This window comes from Meles meles, chromosome 9 (assembly GCF_922984935.1).
Source record: "Meles meles chromosome 9, mMelMel3.1 paternal haplotype, whole genome shotgun sequence".
NCBI classification, from domain to species: Eukaryota; Metazoa; Chordata; class Mammalia; order Carnivora; family Mustelidae; genus Meles; species Meles meles.
In genome coordinates, this window is record NC_060074.1 from 63,230,468 (window position 1) to 63,250,940 (window position 20,473).

The 20,473-nt window shown below is 39.5% G+C and overlaps 1 protein-coding gene across 1 annotated transcript in view; it reads right to left on the bottom strand.

The window, feature by feature from the left end:
- The window catches only part of TTC21B (tetratricopeptide repeat domain 21B), a 75,611-nt gene that overhangs the window by 12,981 nt on the left and 42,157 nt on the right, over window positions 1–20,473 (bottom strand). The window contains exons 20-25 of the mRNA XM_046019862.1: window positions 17,313–17,501; window positions 15,573–15,683; window positions 14,497–14,578; window positions 6,002–6,152; window positions 5,653–5,814; window positions 3,439–3,634 (exon numbers count right to left, since the gene is read on the bottom strand). Of these exons, the coding sequence (XP_045875818.1) occupies window positions 3,439–3,634; window positions 5,653–5,814; window positions 6,002–6,152; window positions 14,497–14,578; window positions 15,573–15,683; window positions 17,313–17,501 (891 nt within the window). The remainder of the gene's footprint in view (window positions 1–3,438; window positions 3,635–5,652; window positions 5,815–6,001; window positions 6,153–14,496; window positions 14,579–15,572; window positions 15,684–17,312; window positions 17,502–20,473) is intronic.

Here is a 20,473-nt window from a genome sequence, read left to right on the forward strand (position 1 = left end):
TGGACTCCATATTTGGCTCCACATAGATAACTGTGATATGGTCATACGTTAATACACCACGTAACCTCAAGCTGACCACTGGCCAAGATAATCCAATAAGTACGTAGATGCCATAACCACATGATTCAGACAATTAGGGCGACTTGATCTTTAGTGGGACTGACTAGCTATTTAATGGTTTTATATAGAAACAAAAAACCCCAAAATTCTATTTCAATATAATCCTAACTGAACATTTGTGTTTCAGATTCAGCATTTTGGCTCCTTAGTTCTTTTACTTTAAAACAAGAATGACATTGATATACCTGCTAATGATATTCCTGACCTACATGAACTTCTGTTGACTTATCTATACTGACTTCTTATCAATACTGACTTCTATTGCTCCTTTTCCCTTTCTTCTCGTGTTATTCGAAAGCCTTTTCACCCAGTAAAGTCTGACCAATGAAATGTTATAAACAAGGCATACAATTAATTAATCACTTTGAAATTATATGAAATAAACTCATGCCTTAAAATACTCTTTTAGACTTAGAGTCTGCAGCTTCTTGATAGTGTCTGTAAAACACAATATTCTTTTAGAGAGAGTTCAATGTCAGAAAATGTCACTCTGTGAAACCAACAAACTAATAAGAATTGGTATAAAGTGGAAGCTACTGGTGATCTATCCAGGAAACCAACTTACCTGAGCAATATGTGTATATCCCTGACAAAGCGAGGGTGGCTTTTTACATTTCAGCAGAGGGATTATGATATTTTTATAAAGAGAAGGGTTTCAGGTTAAGATACAAATAAAGGATAAGCAACTATGATATAGAAATTATAATATCGAGACTATAATAAAGGTGCACTGTAAGATAGCAAGTTTGGGTAACCAGTAAGAAACATTGCAAAAGGAGAACAGAGTGATTTGTTCATTGTCCAACACTGACCGTGGCTGGAAGTGAGAAATAGTCCTAGAATTGAGGAGGACAATTCCTTAGAGCTTGAAGAAAATAATTTTTCAGAGCATAAGACTTCTTTGGTTGTAATTCTATGCCTACCAACAAACTTCCAATACGTAATCTGTCCTCCTAATTAAGGAATGGCAAAAAAGTTTGAGTGCCAAATCCAGCCAACTGGTAGTAGGTTTTGGAGACATGAGGGATAGATCATCAATTATTGAGTACTCCTGACCCTTGCCTTCTCTTGTAGAAAGGAAAGAAAGTAGAGACCTGCTCTGAATTTGTTGGCCAGGTCCTAGGACATTCCAAGCCAAGAGGGGTCCTGTAAAAATGTCCAGATCTAGTGACATGCTAAAAATATCCCACACTATACATTTTAAAATAAGCTCTCTGATTTTAAATCACACACATTTGAGCTTGATTAGAATTAATTAGTTCCTCACAGCTTGATCACTAGTGAATGAACTCAAGAATAGTTTCAAAAGTACAAACCTGAGTTCCAAGCCCTGCATTAGACCCACATGTCTTTTTGGTGCAGACATTCTAAGGTATTCAGCTGGCTTTTTTCTGTCTTTCTCAGTCACTCTGAGCTGCAACAACTTTAGACCACTGAGGACAATACAGCCATGTTATACAACGCACCCTTCTGGTTCAAGGTGATAGGATGAAACCAGGTGGAAACACTTTGCACGGATTTAACGAATCTTGTACTGCTTCCTCCCCTGACTTCCTGTCATGTAACTCTGTTCAGTCTGAACACCACATAGTGTCGCGAATATACAGGATGCTTCCCTGCCTCCTTGCCTTTGTTCATATTTCCCCCCTGCTTCCAGAATGTATCTTCTCTGCCTCTGCCTGTGAAAATGCAATTTATCGTGGTTCTTCTTAAATCAAAACTTCTTCACAAAAAGGCCTTCCCCACTCTCCTAATATTAGCACTTGATGAAAATAATTTTCATTATTTTATTTCCTACAGCACTTTTACTCGCAACTCTAGAATAGAATGTAATGATTTGGGTTTGGATGCAGTCCGTATGCTTTGCTTCATCTTCCCTGGACTGTGATAAACTTGATAGAAGAGACTATCTTGGTTTATCTTCACAATTCCCACTGTCCTTAGCATCCACTGGCTGCTTAATGAATATTCATTATATTTAATACATTCAGCTTATGAGTTAAAAGGGGAAAAAATGCAAGATAAAACTCACTATTTCTGAAACTTCATGTCATGCATCAGTCTTTGACTGGTGCGGTCAGTAGACTTGAGGACAGCATATTACTAATCACATATGTACGAATGGTAAAAAATAATGCAGTCTCACCAACACAAAAAAATGGTATTTCTAGGAAACAGCCACAATGTTACTCAGGGCTTTTGGTATTCTCTCAAACTTCGCATTTTAAACTCTCTCTTCTACTTCTGGTCTCAGTTTGTCAGCCACCTGTCATCCCTGTGGCCACCCCCTGAGAGGATTACTTCACGGCAACAGAAAGCCCCGCTCTGGGATGTCGCTGCTGCAGGAGCTACCCTACTGTTTAGTTCCAAGGTGGCTTAGAGTGGTCCTAAAACGCCATCCAGGATACGTGTTCCCAAACAGCAACAAGAGCTGCAGATTCCCCAAAGCTCTCCCGGGTCCTAGGCGGCAGCAGGAACGGGTCCTGCAGGAAGTTTTCGGTAGTTTAATGCTACCACTGTGACCACTGAACCACAAGGAAACACAGCAAAGTTCTGCATTCACTCTGAGAGACACACACTGAATTTTCGGTGGTGTACAACACTGCTGAGTGGAAGAACACGAAATCCAGAGAGTACACTTAGAACTAGCTACCACCCACTGCTGACGGAGTGGGCATCTAGAGTCCTTAATACCAAGCACTTGAAGAAATACAGCATCTTGTGAGGGAAGGAAACACAGAGTGCCCAGAGAGCGAGAAGGTGGATCTGAGTGAGCTGGAAAGAGAAGAAAGCCTTTCTTCTAATCGTTATTATTGTTTTTATTACTATTATTACTGCAGGGGGTTATTTCAGTGTTGCTAAAAAACACCACCATTATTCCCATGCCTGAATTATAAGCTGTCAGTACTGATCCCATGTAGCCTTAGAGCTGGAAACATTTCAAGTTTGCCTAAGTGAAAAGGTGAGCTATCAAGGCACCCAGGTGTTTATTTTCACTTAGTCACTTAAGTGAAACAACACAGAAATTCTCCAGACAATAAGGCCATTCCTTTGAGAATTAATTTATGCTCTTTTGAAGAATTGCCTTTCTCTAGAATTTACCATTCTAATAGAAAAAACATATCAACAACATATCAAAATAGCAACAACATAGTATCTTCTAGAAATGAAGGTACATTATGTGAATTATGCCAAGCTATAGAGGCAATTTTTACTTATAATTCAGTTATTCTTTAAAAAATACACAGCTAACCAAAATATATATTTCTATACTGTCAAGGAAAGAGAATATAAAGCTGAAAAATGAAATCTACTGACCTCAGATGTTGCTATTTCAGTGAAGGTATTCAAGGCTTGCTCAACGTTAGACTTCTGTTTGGTAGCGACCAGGCAATAGTTTTCCATAATGCGAAGCTGGACGTGACCCTGAATGGTCTGAGGTTTTAGTTCTTTTAGGAGTTTTTCTGCTGTTCTCACTGCTAACTGCACAGATTCTTGCTTCTCAGTTGAATTACTGTATACAATTAAAAATAAATCTCTTATGTCTGTTACTCATGAAATAAAATTCCCTGAGATTAGAATGAGCCCTAGGGTACACTAGTTTCTTTTCTGTCACTAATTTGAAGTAATCCTTTTGCAGAATGTCACTCATTCTCTTCTGATACAAAGTGAACCACAGTAACAATGCATTACATTTAAACAAAATGAGTATACCTTTAATAAAGCACTATTAAACATTTATCCACTTTAGACTGAAGGAAAAAACTGGACAGTATCTACACGGATAAGTGCGTTCATTTCTGCTAATACGAAATGAAATTTAGGATAAGTGGAATCATATAATTATCAAGTGGTAGATCTACTCAGAAAATGGAAGGAAAGAAAGGGAGTAAAAAGTGACTGAGCTTGCTGAAGCACCTACTATGGGCCAAGCGCTGTAGTATTTTTAGCTCACTATTCGACTCTCAGAAAAGAAGCTACATATCTGGGGTGCCTGGGTGGCTCAGGCGGTTAGGTTAGGCACCTGCCTTCAGCTCAGGTCTTGATCCCACTGAGGTCCTCCACTCCTCGCACAGCAGGGAGCCTGCTTCTCCCTCTGCCCTTTCCCCACCCTGCTTGTGCCTGTGTTCTCTCAAATAAATAGCATCTTAAAAAAAAAAAAAACTATATACCTATGAAAAGGTTGTAAATTTCAAGAACAACAAAAATTTGAATATGTAATATCAATTATCTTATTTTTTTAAACCAATTAATAAAAAGAAATTATATTCTCAAAGCCCAATCACTAAAGCTATTAGTCTTTTCCTCAGGCTTTAGCCTTTATCTTCTCTAGAACATTTCACATCGTTAGCTAGCTTCTTCAGAGTTCCCCTCCTTTGCCTTCTGTAACATTACACAGTGTTGGGTCTCTTCCTACTACAATGATTGCCCGTTTCTGGCCTCCCTTCCCCTTCCCATCCCCTTAAATGTCAGCATGCCCAAACTTCAGTTCTCAAACTTCTGTCCCTGCATTCTATTTGCAAAGAGGCCACTCACTGGGTTCCAACTACCTACTCTGAGCATCTGTCTCCCAGACCTGTATCTGCAGCTGTGACCTCCCTCTTGTTTTGTATTTTCAACTATTTGCTAGAGATTTCCAGGAAGACAGTCTGCAGTTGCAGAACAGTACATTACCTTAACCTTTCTAACACAAATGTAAACATGCCTTTCAATGGTCTCTATAATCCAAGGCTTCAAATCTGTCATTAAAACCTCTCAGCTGTCTGGTTCTAATTTTTTCTCAGTCCTCTGTTCACCATCCCTCGACTGCTTTGCACTGCTAGGATTTCTATGAATTCTTGTAACACTTAATATCCATTTCACCCATTTCTGTTTTGTCAGAGACTGGTTTCAGATATTGTCTTGCCTCCCAGGTAAATTAGATGCTCCTGAAGGCAGAAACTTCCTTATACACCTCATACATTTACATCTTTACACCCTCCCTAACATGTTTTGCCTGATTCCGGGAACACAACAAACACAGGATGACCGCAGTGACAGCAACTACCCACAGTGCACTACAGGGGCTCCAGGAGGGGCTTTGCGGTCACAGAGAACTCAGTCCACATGTTGCCCCCGCCCTGTACTACTATATTAGACAGGTTAACTCTGAGCTTAGTTCATAACGTTGTTGCAGGGAGAAAATAAGACAATGCATACCAAGTATGAAGCACAGGGTACGGCACAGAACTACCATTTGCTAAGGGGTTACTACTATTGTGAGGACAGCTTTGCTAACATAATCACATTCTATAATTCATCCTGTTCTCAACAGAATAACTAGGGGAGCATCTTTGTAACATGCTTATTCTGATTTCGGAAACCTCCTAAAAGCATGTCCTGCTTGTTTCAGAGAACAGCTGTTCTAGTTACGATTTTTTCATGACCTTTCATTAGCGCTGTCCTAGAATTGAGCCCTCTTTTACAAGGTATCCTTGCCTATCCCGAATAAATGTTTTCAGAAAAGGGATAATTTGTCAAACAATAACTCACCCCAGGTCTCCGTCCAGATTTTCAAATACTTCACCCCCAACAGTTTCATTATCTGGATTCAGACAGATTTCTATCATGTTGTAAAGGGCATTTTGGCCCCAGTCACTGTCTTTCCGAGCTTTATTAAAATGTCGAAGGGCATCATTTGGTTCTCCAGTATACCTTGTTAGGTGTTTAAAAAAAAAATCATTTATTTCAATCATTGAGTCATTTATAATCTCTTTGGGAAATAAATTAATATATTTTAAAATGTAGATCTATCTTAAGACAAAGGAAAGCTTATTCTACTTCATTCACAATGAGAAAAAAAAAAAACTATTACGTAGGATTTATTCACCAATAGATTTACCAAAGATAGAGTCCTTTACAGTACTGAAATCCTGGCTCCAATTTTGCTCTGGAGTTACGTTTTTCAGCCATTAAGAAAAATCTTGGAACATCCTCAAGTTTTCCACATCTTCTCAAGAAATCAATTAAACGAGATAATGTCATATAATTATCTAGAAACAAAGAATATTTCAGATATAGACAGTATTTTATATTTCTTGTTTTGACAGTTATAATCCTACTTCATTAAAGTATAGTTTACTTCAAATGAAGGAGAATTTAAATACAATCAAAAGGAATGCCTTAAGGGTTATAAATCCCTAAAGACACTATATGAGCAATTAGATAAGGGTTTGGTTGGTTTGGACAATGAGAGAAGCTTATCTATAAAATACAAGCCAATCTATAAACATGTACATTTGTTGTAGTTTAATTATCAACTGTTCCTGGGAACAAAACCTAGAAACAGTCTCTGCATTGGTCATCTAAACTCCACCTCTAAAATTCAGGAGGGTTGATGAGATTGCACAGGGTGAGTCTATCTGTGACTTCCTTATTCACTATAGCTAGGAAGAGGATGAGAACAGTACCTTTTCATTATAATGTCTGGGGTGGGCAACTGGAAATTTTACTTCATACTTTCCTTAATATGCATATGTGACTAATGTACTAGATGCTAGCTTACCATAATATAACTGTAATAAATCAGTCCAAGTACCTTAATCCTATTTTAGCTTCTTCTAAAAAAAATAATTAATTTAGTTCTTTGGTGTGTAATTTCCTGGCAGGTTCCTAGAAAGACTTCTCCCAATTCTGTTTAGTTCTTTTGCACAACTGAAATACTAAGTTTTGAGAAAAATGTAATAAATATTTTTAAGATTGTAAAAATAATGCAGACACTTTAGAAAACTTGGGAAAAAGAGAGAAAAAGAAAAGTATAAAGAAGGAAAAAAAAATCACTCACTCCTATTCCCACCAGCTAAAGATTACCATATTTTGGTATATTTCCTCTCATATATTTATGAGTGAAAACCATCCTATCGATATTTAAAAACTTATTTCTTTGTTTACATATGTACAAAGTTGTAGTCACACCTGGGGTTTTAATTTTGGCCTAACATTGGTACAGTAAACATTTCCCAAATGCCAATAAATGGTCTTCAAAAACATACTTAAATGGCTGGATAACAGTCTATTATATTGATGGCTCACATTTTATTTCTCTGTAGTTGTCCTTTGCAGGTAATTTGGGCTCTCAAGTTTCAGTTACCACAGGATTCATGGTAGTAGATTTGCAAAAATCCTCATTATATAAGCTATGCTGATCTTGTTTACAGGGTTAGAATTAAAACACAAAAACAAAAGCTTTTTAAGCAATTTATCTTTGATTTTATGTCCTAAGAGAAAATATCATTATGATCCAAGCAATCCACTTCTGGGTATATAGGCATAAGAACCAAAAGCGGGGAATCAAGCAAATATTTGTGCACCAGTGTTTGTGGCACCATCACTCACAATGGCCAGAAAATTGAAACAACTCCAATGTTCATCATCAGATGAATGGATAAATAAAAATGTGGTGTATATACGCACACAATTGGCCTTAAAAAGGAAGGGAATTCTGACACATGCTACAACATGGATGAACCTTGAAAACATTATAATAAGTGAAATAAGCCAGGCACAAAAGGACAAGTACCATATGGTTCTGTTCTATATAAAGTATGTACAGTAGTCAAATTCACAAAAAAGTAGAATGGTGGCTGCCAGGGGATGGGGAGAGGGGAGCATGGGGAGTTAGTGTTTAATGGGGACTGAATTTTAGTTTGGGTTGATGAAGTTCTGAAGATCAATAATGGTGAAGGTTACAAAATAATCTGAATGTATTTAATGTCCTTGAACTGAACACTTAAAAAATGGCAAAAATGTAAATTTTACATTAAGTATTTTATGTTATGTTATACAATAAAAAATATTAAAAAAAAGAACCTCTGTAGGCTTTATATCTATCTCCTGAATTGTAAGATGTCAAGATAATCCAGGTTATAATGACCCCATCATCATTTGCCTTCCTTGATCTATAATCTTGGATCTCAAGATTTGTTCTTCCTGCCTTTTGGCATCACTAAAAAGCAGAACACGGTAAGACTGTAGCTTCAGAAAAAGAGGATTCAAATATCGGTCCTGTGTTTTAGCTATGCAAATTCAAGCAAATTATTAAAATTCTCTGAGTCAAGAATTACTTATTTTCTTAAAACAGGATTATAATCTTGACCCTCAAAATGTCACTGAAACCAAATAAAATAAAGTCATGAAAGAGCTTTAAAAATACAATGATCATTAGGAATATTTACAACTCCTAAAGTTTTGATAGGAACCAGGGATATCTACCTATAATAAAGTCACAGAATCTAGAAGCTGTATTGGATTAGACAGATACGTTAAAATTTCTGGCTGAAGTTTTTTTTTGTATGCTGCTGTTAATATGTGCAATGCACGACATTGCTAATATTATTTAAAGTCAATCCCCTGGGAGGCCTTGGGGGGCTCTATCACCTTCTAATATTACTGAACTGTATTATAGTTTAAATTATAATTACTACTGATATATTAAATTACATTAACTTGTCTCTTGGTTAACCACAAAATTTGACAGAAGGCAAACTTCTGTACTTAAAGAATCCATTGAAAACTGAAATGTATTACATTCTAAAAAAACGTAGCCCATACTTATTGATGGATAGTGAGAAGATTTCAAAATAATTACAGTGTGATGTGCTGTGGCATGAGTAAGTGCTAAGGAATTACAAGGCATGGAATTCGTCACTTTGCCTAGAGGAGGCAGGAGGTTTCGCACAGAATCAGACTTGTGGGCAGCCTGAAGGCTAAGAGGAGGATCTTGCCAGACAAAGACATTCCAAGAGGCAGATGGTGTGCGCAGAGACAGAGCAGTGGAGCCTGGGGAGTGCTAAGTCCGAGGTTACTAGATATTAAACTGGAGGAAGAGGGCTGAGAAATACAAATGGACCAATAATTTAGGGCCATCTGATTATCAAAATAATGCCATGATTTTAGACTCAACCCTAGAGCACCATCCTAAATTTTTAAGCCAAGGAATAGCTTCTGATTTATAAAAGTGATAGGAGAGTCCTATGAACATGAAGGTATGGGAGCAGCCAGAGCTGAGAGGCTGGAAAGTGAGTGGGAAGAGGGGAGAACGGCCCCAGTGCAAGCCGGGGGCCAGGACGGGGCAGGCTGCGTGTGACGGCAGGCTCTTCAGCACACAGAACTGATGCAACTTGTTCAGCAGTTAGTGTCAGGGGAGGGAAAACCCCGGATGGAGATTTTGAGAGAAGCAGTGTCACCTGTCAAGAGAAGAGTCATTCTTTCTATAAGAAGGATTCTCTACTAGCTAGGTTAAGTCAAACTAGACAGCATATTTCTTTCTTTCTTTCTTTCTTTTTTTTTTTTTTTAAGATTTTATTTATTCATTTGACACAGAGAGACCACAAGTAGGCAGAGAGGCAGGCAGAGACAGGGGGAAGCAGGCTCCCCACTGAGCAGACAGCCCGATGTGGGGCTCGATCCCAGGACTCTGGGATCATGGCCTGAGACAAAGGCAGAGGCTTAACCCACTGAGCCACCCAGGCGCCCCAACAGTACATTTCTAAGGTAAGCTAAAATACAGCATTAACTTAAGGTATAACATGTGCTGCCAAGGATGTCCTATAATTCATGCAAAAAGTATAGATATTTAAGTCTGACAAAACAGACCTGTGAATGGAGTCCTACTGGGAATAAAGCATAGAATACATAAAATATGAGAGACAATAACAATTTTCTCAACATTTTGTGTTTTTAAATGACTAGGTATTTGAGTCATTTATTGATCCATTCAACCAGTAAACATTTCTTTCGCACCATCTACATGTCAGGCAGGGATGTAAGATGAACACAACATGATTCCTGCCAACGTGGGGAGTTTGCAGTCTCATGGAGAAGGCAACTAAATGCATGCATAAAGTTTCCAGAACTGGGGCGATTAACTCAACCCAGTTTGTTGAGTCTTTCTTTTAGTATTAAAAGTCCCACATTGGGGGCACCTGGGTGGCTCAGTGGGTTAAGCCTCTGCCTTTGGCTCAAGTCATGATCCCAGGGTCCTGGGATCGAGCCCTGCATTGGGCTCTCTGCTCGGCAGGGAGCCTGCTTTTCTTCCTCTCTCTGCCTGCCTCTCTGCCTACTTGTGCTCTCTGTCTGTCAAATAAATAAATAAAATCTTAAAAAAAAAAAAAGTCCCACATTGTCCAGGAGATCCTCCAGTCTCGGGCAGATGCCAGTGGATGGTCACCTTACTCAGCATCACGTGAGGCATCTTATGAGAAAGGTGGTGGCAGTAAGATACAGGTTTTTAGCAAAGGGTAAGTAGATTTTGAATTATGTGTTGGGAAAGACAGAGAAGGAGAAGAAGAAAGATGGCAAAGTGTACTATAGGCAAAAGGAAAAAGAAACACACAAAGATTTGGAGGTGTGGATGTATGTCATTTGATAATTGATATTTTTGGAGTACAAGATCCTTATACTAAATTTATAAATATTTATATTGTATTTGTTCATAAACAGTCCAAAGTTGGCAATTGACTAAGCCAATGTGACTATTATCTATTTTTTTTTAATTTTTTTTTCTTTTTTTTTCTTTACAGATTGAGAGAGAGAGAGAGAGATTACAAGTAGGCAGAGCAGCAGCCAGAGAGGGGAGGAAGCAGGCTCCCTGCCAAGCAGAGAGCCCGATACGGGGCTCGATCCCAGAGACCCTGAGATCATGACCTGAGCTGAAGGCAGAGGCTTAACCCACTGAGCCACCCAGGTGCCCCGACTATTATCTATTTTAAAAGAATGCTGATGCTAAGCTACCTGGCTGAAACAAAATTCACATGGCAGATGAGGACTTCTTCAAATCTCCTGTGTGAACACACAAGTGTCATCAATACCTTAAAAATATTTGCAAGGGCAGAGGTGTGTTTTTTAAAGAAATCAGGTTGAATTACTCTCAGAGGGGAGTGCTACAATATGTGAACAGCTTGAGACAGAGTGAAAATAGTACATATAGCTCCTTAAGAGGCGGTTCAGAGAAGCAGGAAAGGACACAACCGAGTCTGAAACCCAGGAGAGAAACGGCACAAGAAAAATAACTTAGGCTTAAGAAAAGCAAGAATCGGGGCGCCTGGGTGGCTCAGCGGGTTAAAGCCTCTGCCTTCGGCTCAGGTCATGATCCCAGGGTCCTGGGATCGAGCCCCGCATCGGGCTCTCTGCTTAGCGCAGAACCTGCTTCCTCCTCTCTCTCTCTCTGCCTGCCTCTCTGCCTACTTGTGATCTCTATCTGTCAAATAAATAAATCTTAAAAAAAAAAAAAGAAAAGCAAGAATCCACTTTGGGCAACCGAGCAGGTAGGATGGGCTTGTATTTTGGACTGCTACAGAGTAGAAGAGGTAATAAGGTGTTGATGTAATTAACACACAGCAGAAGCTGGGACCAACGAGGCCAAGAAACAACCGCATGGCCCAAGGCAATCCAGAGGTAGGAGAACACTTAAAAATATAATAAAAACAATACAAAGAAAAATGTTGTTATTACCACAAAGACAGATAGGACTTTTTTGCTTTCAACTTGACCCTAGCCAGGAGTACTTTATTTGTTAGCAGAAAGTGTTGTTCTCAAATTCAAACTTTTTTAAAAGCATTAGTAACTACAACAGGGAGAGGACATCTGGTTCTTTGAGTTGCCCTACTTGAGGGAGAGCTGCCCGGTTGTCCACGTCACCCAGACCGGGCAGCTCTGACTGCCTACATCACCCTGCCATGAAGGCATCAGGGTTTACAAGTACCGAATGACAGCTCTAGGCCTCCTCTGAGACTTCAAACTCTCCTTGGTAGAAACAGAAGTAACACAGATTACTGTTTCTACTCTCCTTTCCTGTTTCCCCTTTCCTTTGCTCCTTCCACTCTTCTTTCTAGTCAAAATTCACTGGGCCCTGAGCCAGCCAGATACTGTTCTAAAACATGGAAGCACAGCAACGAAGACAACTTCCTGCCACTTGACGTGTATGTTCTAGGATTTGTAATTTTTGTTTTGTTTTATTTTACAAGGGTGAGATACAAAAACAAAACGCAAGATAGAAAGATGGAGAGAGCAGTAAGAGGCATTGCTGATCCAGGATGGCCGTGGAAGGGCACTCTCAGGAAGCGGCATGGCTGGCACCACGTCCTAAAAGAAGGAATTTGTCGCCACCAGGCTGTCTGGGAGAAGCACATCCCAGGAAGGCGGAAGAGCAGGGCACTAACCTGCTTGGACTGTTGCCTACCTAATATCTACCATCCCTTTCCTCCTCACTATCGGAATTCTGATTTTAGCCAATATGGCACTGTGTTCAGCTAAAAGATGACATTTCCTACCATCTTTGGGAGCCATGGAGGTGTTTCTAGAAAGAAGTTTTTTAAAGGAAAAAGAAAAAAAAAAGATGGTTCACAAGGGGAGGTATGCCTTTCAGTCCACCTATGCCCCAGCCTTCCTTCCCATCCGGACCCTGGACACTGAGGCTAGAGGTGCAGTCATCCTGGACTGCGAGGTAATGGAAGTTAGGCTGGTGATGACTGAAGAAAAAGGCAGAGGACTCAGGTGTCCTGATGACACTGTGGACCCTCCATGCCACTCCCTGCATAACCTACTTTTACATTTCTTTTACATAAGCGAGAAATAAAAAGCCATAATTATTTAGGCCACTGGAATTTCGAGGCGGGGAGTTCCTGCTATCTTCAGCTAAAAGCATTTCTCAACTGTCTAGCGGAAAGGAGCAGAAAGCGGGCTGTGCTATGACAATGGAGCCGTCATAATCAACGTGACAGAGGATGATGATGGCTGAGCCCAGGGGCAGCAGCACAAGGGGTAAAAAGTGACGGGGTTCTAGAGAGACCTTGAATGTAGAGCAAACAGGGATGGCTGGCAAGTGGGATGTGGTACAGAGAAAGATGAGCCAGGGGTCACTGTAAGAATTAGGGCCTGACTGGGACGCCTGGGTGGCTCAGTCAGTTAAGCTGCTGCCTTTGGCTCAGGTCATGATCCCAGGGTCCTGGGATCGAGTCCTACATCGGGCTCCTTGCTCAGCAGGGAGCCTGCTTCTCTCTCTGACTGCCTGCCACAATGCCTGCTTGTTCTCTCTCTTTCTGATATAAATAAATAAATAAATAAATAAATAAATAAAATCTTAAAAAAAAAAAAAAAAGAAGAATTAGGGCCTGACTAAGTGGGTAAATGGTGGTGCTATTTACTGAGGTGAGGTATGGAGGAGCAGATTTGAAGGGAAAGATCAACCGTTCACCGACACGCTAAGCCAGAGATCCCCTGGAACAGTGAAGTGGGAAGGTAAATGGACAGTGGGGTGTGTGAGGCAGGATGGGAGATACACATCTGCGAGACACCAGCACACACATGGGCTGTAAAGCCACGGGCTGGATGAAGTCACCCAGCGGGCTGAATGTATAAAAAAAGAGAAAGTTCAAGAGCCAAGGTCTAGAATATTCTGAGATTTACAGGTCATAAAGAGGAAATGGATCAAACAAAGGGGTGGGCAGCGGAAAGAAGAAAACCCAGGGAAGCCTAGCACGCCAGCAGACAAGTGGAGAAAGTCCTTCATGAGGGAGGGGAGAAGCTGTGCTCAGCGTGATGACAGGGCGAGCAGGCGGAGAGCTGAGAAATGAAGGCAGGACCCGGTGGCTGGCCGCCCCTGTAGAAGCAGCTTCCCTGACTGCGGGAGCCGAGCAGAGGGGACATAGCCCAGCTGGAAACGGCTTCGAAACTGCTGCGAGGCAATTTGCTAGAAAGGGAAATGGAAGAATGGAGCAGTCAATGGAAGGAGAGTTAAGAATTAGTTTTTACTTATTAATATATTTAGCAAGGGGCTACCACAGCATGTTTGTGTGTGGACAGGGGAAACGACGGTGGAGCTGGAGAGAGAGAGAAGTCTGGAGGAAAGTGCTCTAGGCGGTGGCGGGTGGCATCCCGGCCCATGGGGAGACACTGGCTGCATGTGGGACAGCAGACGTAGGGAAGATGAAGGCTGGGAGCAGGCACACTTGGTGACAGGTGGATGGAGACATTCTCTTCCAGTTGCTCATATTTTCCTACTCAAACAGGAGGTAACATTTTTAGCTGAGGACAAGGAACGGGCAGAGTGGACTGGAGGTTTAAGGAGGGAAGAGAAAGTGTAAAAAGTAGGTGAGTGAGTGAATCATGACAGAAATACAGCAGGATGGCCAGGCCGCACCTGAGGGCCCATGGAGGCCTGTGGTCATCACTTAAAGCGAGGCCAGTCCACGGTGTAACATTTTCCTCATACCTATTCCAGCTGCTCAAGGGCAAGTGTGGACTAAGCAGACAGCCGGCCTCCACTGAGGCTTCCATAACAGCCAAAAAGAGGAGAAAGAAGTGACCGCATTAGAAAAAACATCATCAATGGATATTTACCTGGTTTGCGTTCTAAAAGCTGCTGTAAATGAAACACTGCTTGTTCATAGTCCTGTTTTCTGAACATGAGATCTGCCATCATCTATAAAGGTAAAAGTTGGTTCTAAAAATATTGCCATATGTTTTAGAAAGCACATCGTTCCTATCAAACAGAGTCAGGGCTATGCAAACACATATGAAACACATGAGGAGGGCGAAGATTAGAAAAAGGAGCCATTTAAAATTCAAGTATACCTTAAGCAAATTAGCACTGATATCAGCCTAACAGAAGATAATTAAGGATGTGAAACAGATCGCTCTGTTCGCAAAACTTTATTTTTAGCAGAAAATATGTTTCAAGTGGTTATTTTAAAAACAGAAATTTGAAGGGAATTGCACACTCTATGTGTTATCATCGAGAAGATGCCTCCTTGGACTAGGCTAAAATGACGGGAAGATTAAAAAAAAAAAACAAAAACCCCAAAACACTCTTAAACCCTCAATATTTCAAAGGAATTTAAAATGAGCAAGATCTACTGAGCTTTTATTGTGTGTTTTAAAAGGGATACTTTTTACCCTTCTTTTCAGTTCTAATTATAACTTTCAATGAACCTCTAGCACCGTCATCTATGCAGCTGTCTGAAAGCTAACGAACACCTCAACCCAGGAAAAACGGGAAAGCAAAGCGAAAACTCCAAAACACACCATCTTAGAATGATATACAGAGCTTTCTTCTGTAACTCCAAAAGTCCCACAGAAGCTTTAAAATGGGTTCAGCGTGTCTGGCAAGTACTTAAAACAGTCTTTAGCTTTATCATAGGAACTCCTTCTGACCAAGTGTCCTCTTTGGCATCGAGAAAAATTAATGAGGCCTGCAAGGACATGTAAAGGCCTGATCCAGGTTTCCATTCTTATTAAGACAAAAAAACTCTGGTCTTTACTGGTAAAATGTACCACTAATGTTAAAAATATCATTTCTTCCAAAAGCCAACACAAGCTGGGTCTCTCTAGTATTAGTTTTATGAGGAAAATTTGAAATCTCCCCATGGAATATAAAACACATCTGCCTTTACGGCACTGAAGTCTCAGGGACTAACCATGGTGGCGGCCTCATTGTCCTGGTCACTCTGGAGTAGGAGAGCACAGTGCCGCAGGCAGGCCTCGGGGTCATCCTGTATCAGGTATAATCGTGCCAGCTCCAACATGATCTACAGAGAAAGCACAACGTCAGTCAGAAACTGGAATAGAATGTGAGTGAGGAAAATGTCTGGACACAGATTACGCCTCAGTTGACCAAAAGTGATGGCAATAAAAATGCCAAGTCTGAGGAGGCAGGAAAACTATGGGCATATTCAGCTCTACTTTCTCATATATACCGGAAACAGGGGAAAACAAGTAGTAACCTACTCGAGTAGAGAGATATAAAGCATTATAAGAAAAACACTGGTCTTAAATCAGAGATTAGATTCTAGTCCAGGCTTCTCCATGGTGGGCCCAAGTCCCTGTTATCGCTCTAAACCTGTTTTCTCATTTGAAAAATAAAAAGCCTGGAGAAGATGCTTTCTTTCTTTTTTTTTTTTTTTAAAGATTTTATTTATTTATTTGACAGAGAGAGATCACAAGTAGGCAGAGAGGCAGGCAGAGAGAGTGAGAGGGAAGCAGGCTCCCTGCCGAGCAGAGAGCCCGATGCGGGACTCGATCCCAGGACCCTGAGATCATGACCTGAGCCGAAGGCAGTGGCCTAAACCACTGAGCCACCCAGGCGCCCGAGAAGATGATTTCTAAGGTATGCTTCAGATTTCACAACTTTCCCTCAGCCACCACTGAACAAGGTACCTGTTCGGTTATGCCTTAAAGGTTACTTTTGCCTTACATCTGAGTTGTATTCATTTAAAAATATTCAATTTAAAACCTTATATTCTAACATATGGCTATCTTTTGTTCCACATCATAAAATAATAAGTCAGTCAGAGAAAGACAAATACCATACGCTTTCACTCATATGTGTGATTTAAGAAACAAAACAAGCAAAGGGGAAAAAAAGAAGAGATAGAGGCAAACCAAGACAGACTCTTAACCACAGAGAACACACTGCTGGTTATCAGAGGGGAGGTTGGCGGGGGGGGGGGGGGGGGGGGCGGTGACACAGGTGATGGGGATGAAGGAGGACACTTGCTGTGATGAGCCCTAGGTGATGTATGGAAGTGTTGACTCACTATATTGTACACCTGTAACTAATATTACCCTGTATGTTAACTGGAATTTAAAGAAAAAGGGAAAAAAGAAGTATTTAGCCATATATAAGTTTTTTAAATTAATCATCTATCAAGATCTGAGAGAATAATAGGATTTTAATTTACACACCAGAGATGTAAAGAAGTTTTCTATATCAACATTATCCTTACATTTATTCTCAGGCTGAGCCACTTGAGGGAGGAGATTCACTCTAGTCACTTTTTTTGCACATCTAGCACCAAACAGCAATTGAAATACAGAGGTATACAACTGCAGTTTGGTAAACTGAACTGAATCACCTAGATTCAGATACTCAAGATTGAGATATTGTTTTAAAGTGATTATTCAAACAGAGCTTACAGATTTATTTTATTTTATTTTATAACAATTTTTCTATAATAATTTTAAAACTCTAACATTATTAATTTAAGGCATTATATAAGGATTTCAAAGAATTTCTACAAACAAATGTTTATTTAGCTTGTGTTTTTATTACATTTCTTTTTTTACAAATAAGCTGGTGAGAATTTTACATTTGGGGCAACAATGTGACAGATGACATCTGGAATAAAAGGTGGTGGCAATTTTATAAAGGTACTGACCTTATTATCTGTTTCACAGTGAACAAGAGCCTCTCTATAAAACTTAATTGCTTTTTCATAGTCTCGCTGAGCAACAGAATGTTTTGCAATCCCCGCACAAATTTCAGCCGCTAAGTGTTTCTGTGCGGGAGCTGCGTCTGGCTGTTCCATCTGAACACGTTTTAGTACCCTAGCTTGTAATTCTCGAGCCTAGAAAAAAATAAGGATAAAAAGGAATTTAAAAAAGAAAGAGAAAATAAATTAAACAATTCCCAATAACCCACATGCAGCATAATTGCACAGATCTATTTAAGCATTATTGGCCCTCACTCTAACAAAGCCTGATCCAAAGAAAATGTCTTAATTGAGGTCTTAAACATGCATTTGTTTGCAAATGAGCCAGCGTGCACATCTCTTTCCAAATGAAGTATAAGAAAATTACTGAATCTTTTCTCACTGTTTTAAGGATTATATACAGAAAGCTCATGAAGGAGGAAATGCAACCATGAAAAAAATATCTGAAAAAGAATCTAGATGTAATAAGTGGAAATGTAAAGTGTTTATTAAATTAATAAACTAGTATCTAAAAATTACTAAATCAAATATTGGCAGGTTTCAGAGAGTAAGTACATCCATATATTGTTGATGGCATATGAATGAGTCCAATCTTCACCCTAGCAAAACATGCTAACTTGATAAAACTAACCAGACTCCTGAACTTTGTTGTTCCACTCTTAGGAAGGTGTATTGGATATTACTTAGAAAAAAAAAAAGGAACCATGTTACCTGTTATAAGGAAAAAACAATCTGTTCTTTCTTGTAAAAAGAAAAAAAAAAACAAACAATAGCAACAAATCAGAAAATCAAAAACAACTCAAATGCCTAATGACAGGGAAATGACTAATCAGTCGGTGAGGTCCAATGCTATACACAGATACCCAGAAAGAAGGCAGGGGTCTCCTTCAAGGTAAGAATGTACTGTAGGCTGCTGAATGGGAAGAGTTATCAGCCTCATCACCTACAGGTGAAACACTGAGACCTTCCTTTTGTAAGTGACAGAGAAATCCTATGTTTTAGGCCTTCACAACAAAATTTAACTTTGAGCTATAGATAAGCATCCACTAATGCATTCATGCATTCATTTAACAAAGAGTAAATGCCCACCATCTGCCACACATTCTGCTACAACAGGGAGCCCTTCTGGGGACTCCTGTCAAAATGTTGGTTGACAACTGGTATTTGATGAAGACGGTCTAAAGCTGAGTATTCTTTAGAACCATGGGTCATAAAATTAATTTAAGGCGTAATAAGCATTCTTTTGGAAATGAAAGAGGAAAGATTAGAAAATAATGGTGTATATAGTAGTAAAGGTTAATACTATTTCCTGAAATTTTTATTTTTGTTATATTAATGTGTGTTTTTTTTAAGTACAGAAGATATGTGTACATTTGTGTATTTCATGGTTTTTTATATATGTAAATACTGGTGTGTATGGTTTTGCACACAGGTACACAAACACACACACACTCATAGACAAAAAACTCTGCAATAACTGGTCTAAATACAGTGATCGTTATCTGTCTTACAGTAACTTTTATACTTGTTGTGCCAGCTTGATTATTAATTCTGCCCTTTTCCCTTTCAAAAGTATTTTGACTTAAATGATAAACTCTATGATCACCCTAGGTCTAAAAGATATACAGTTCATTATCTGGATAGTCTAATTTTTATCTGCATCAACTAAATCTCTAAAAAGTCAGGTAAGATCTCATTAGCTTAATTTCCTAGAGAAACACTTTTATAAGTTAGATTTTGTGATGCTTTGCATTTTTTTCTTTCTTTCTTTTTTTTTTTTAAGGAGTTTATTTATTTGATAGGGAGAGAGAAAGAGAGAGAGCATGCATTGGGGGAGTAGCAGAGGGAGGCTTCCACTGAGCAGGGAGCCCAGACATGGGACTCAATCCCAGGACCCTGAGACCATGACCTGAGCTGAAGGGAGACACTTACCGACTGAGCCACTCAGGTGCCCCTATGCTTTGCATTTTCTTAAAGGTAAATAATTAGGGCAGATTTTTTGAGAAAAAATTGTTTGCATTTATAATTAAAGGCATTTCATAAAATATGCTCAATTATGCTAAGTATATACCATGATCGTTACAAAACATTTTCATACAGAATAAAATTTTCTCAAATAATTGATATCATTCCCTATTTTTTTCCTTAGATTCCAGAAAGAAAAGAACTAAGTTTAATTATCTGTTATGACAACTATGTTAACCTTGCTTGTCAATGCATTTACTTTTCCCTCCGCCTTATTTTGTGAATTCCCTAAAATCCCTGGGTGGAATGAAGTATAAACATCTTACTCCATAGACTTCTTAATTTTTCCTTTCTACCTCAATAGCTTTATTGTATACATTTATATATCTTACTGAAGATCACATTGAAATAAAATATACCAATTAAGTTGGAATATCGGGGCGCCTGGGTGGCTCAGTTGGTTAAGCTTCTGCCTTCAGCTCCGGTCATGATCCCAGGGTCCTGGGATTCCAGGATGCGGGGCTCAGGCTCTCCGGTCAGCAGGAAGCATGCTTCTCCCTCTGCCTACCTACTGTTCTGCCTACTTGTGCGCTCTCCCTCTGTGTAAAATAAATAAAATTTTTAAAAAGCATTTTTATTTTTGTGTGAGAGAGAGAGAGAGAGAGAAAATGAGCGGGGGTGGGGAGGGAGAAGCAGACTCCCCACTGAGCAGGAAGCCTGACACGGGACTCAATCGTAGGACCCCAGGATCATAACCTGAGCCAAAGGCAGACACTTAACCAACTAAGCCACCCCCAAACCTCATAAATAAATCTTAAAAAAAAAAAAAAATCAGAGTATCACATTACTGCTTATATGTTAAATTGTAAGTAACAGAGAAATCCTATGTTTCAGGCTTTCACAATAAAATTTAACTTTGAGCTAGAAATAAGCATCCACTAATGCATTTATACATTCACTTAACAAAGAGTAAATGGACTTATATAGACATAATGGAAAAATCCACACAAATGAATGTTAAGTGAAAGAAGCAAAAATAATCCGTTCATATTATTTAAAACTACATAAAGTTAGAAAGTCATAAAACTGTTAGTGTTTTATGGCACATGGGTTGTTTATATCTGATTTATTTAGATTTTACT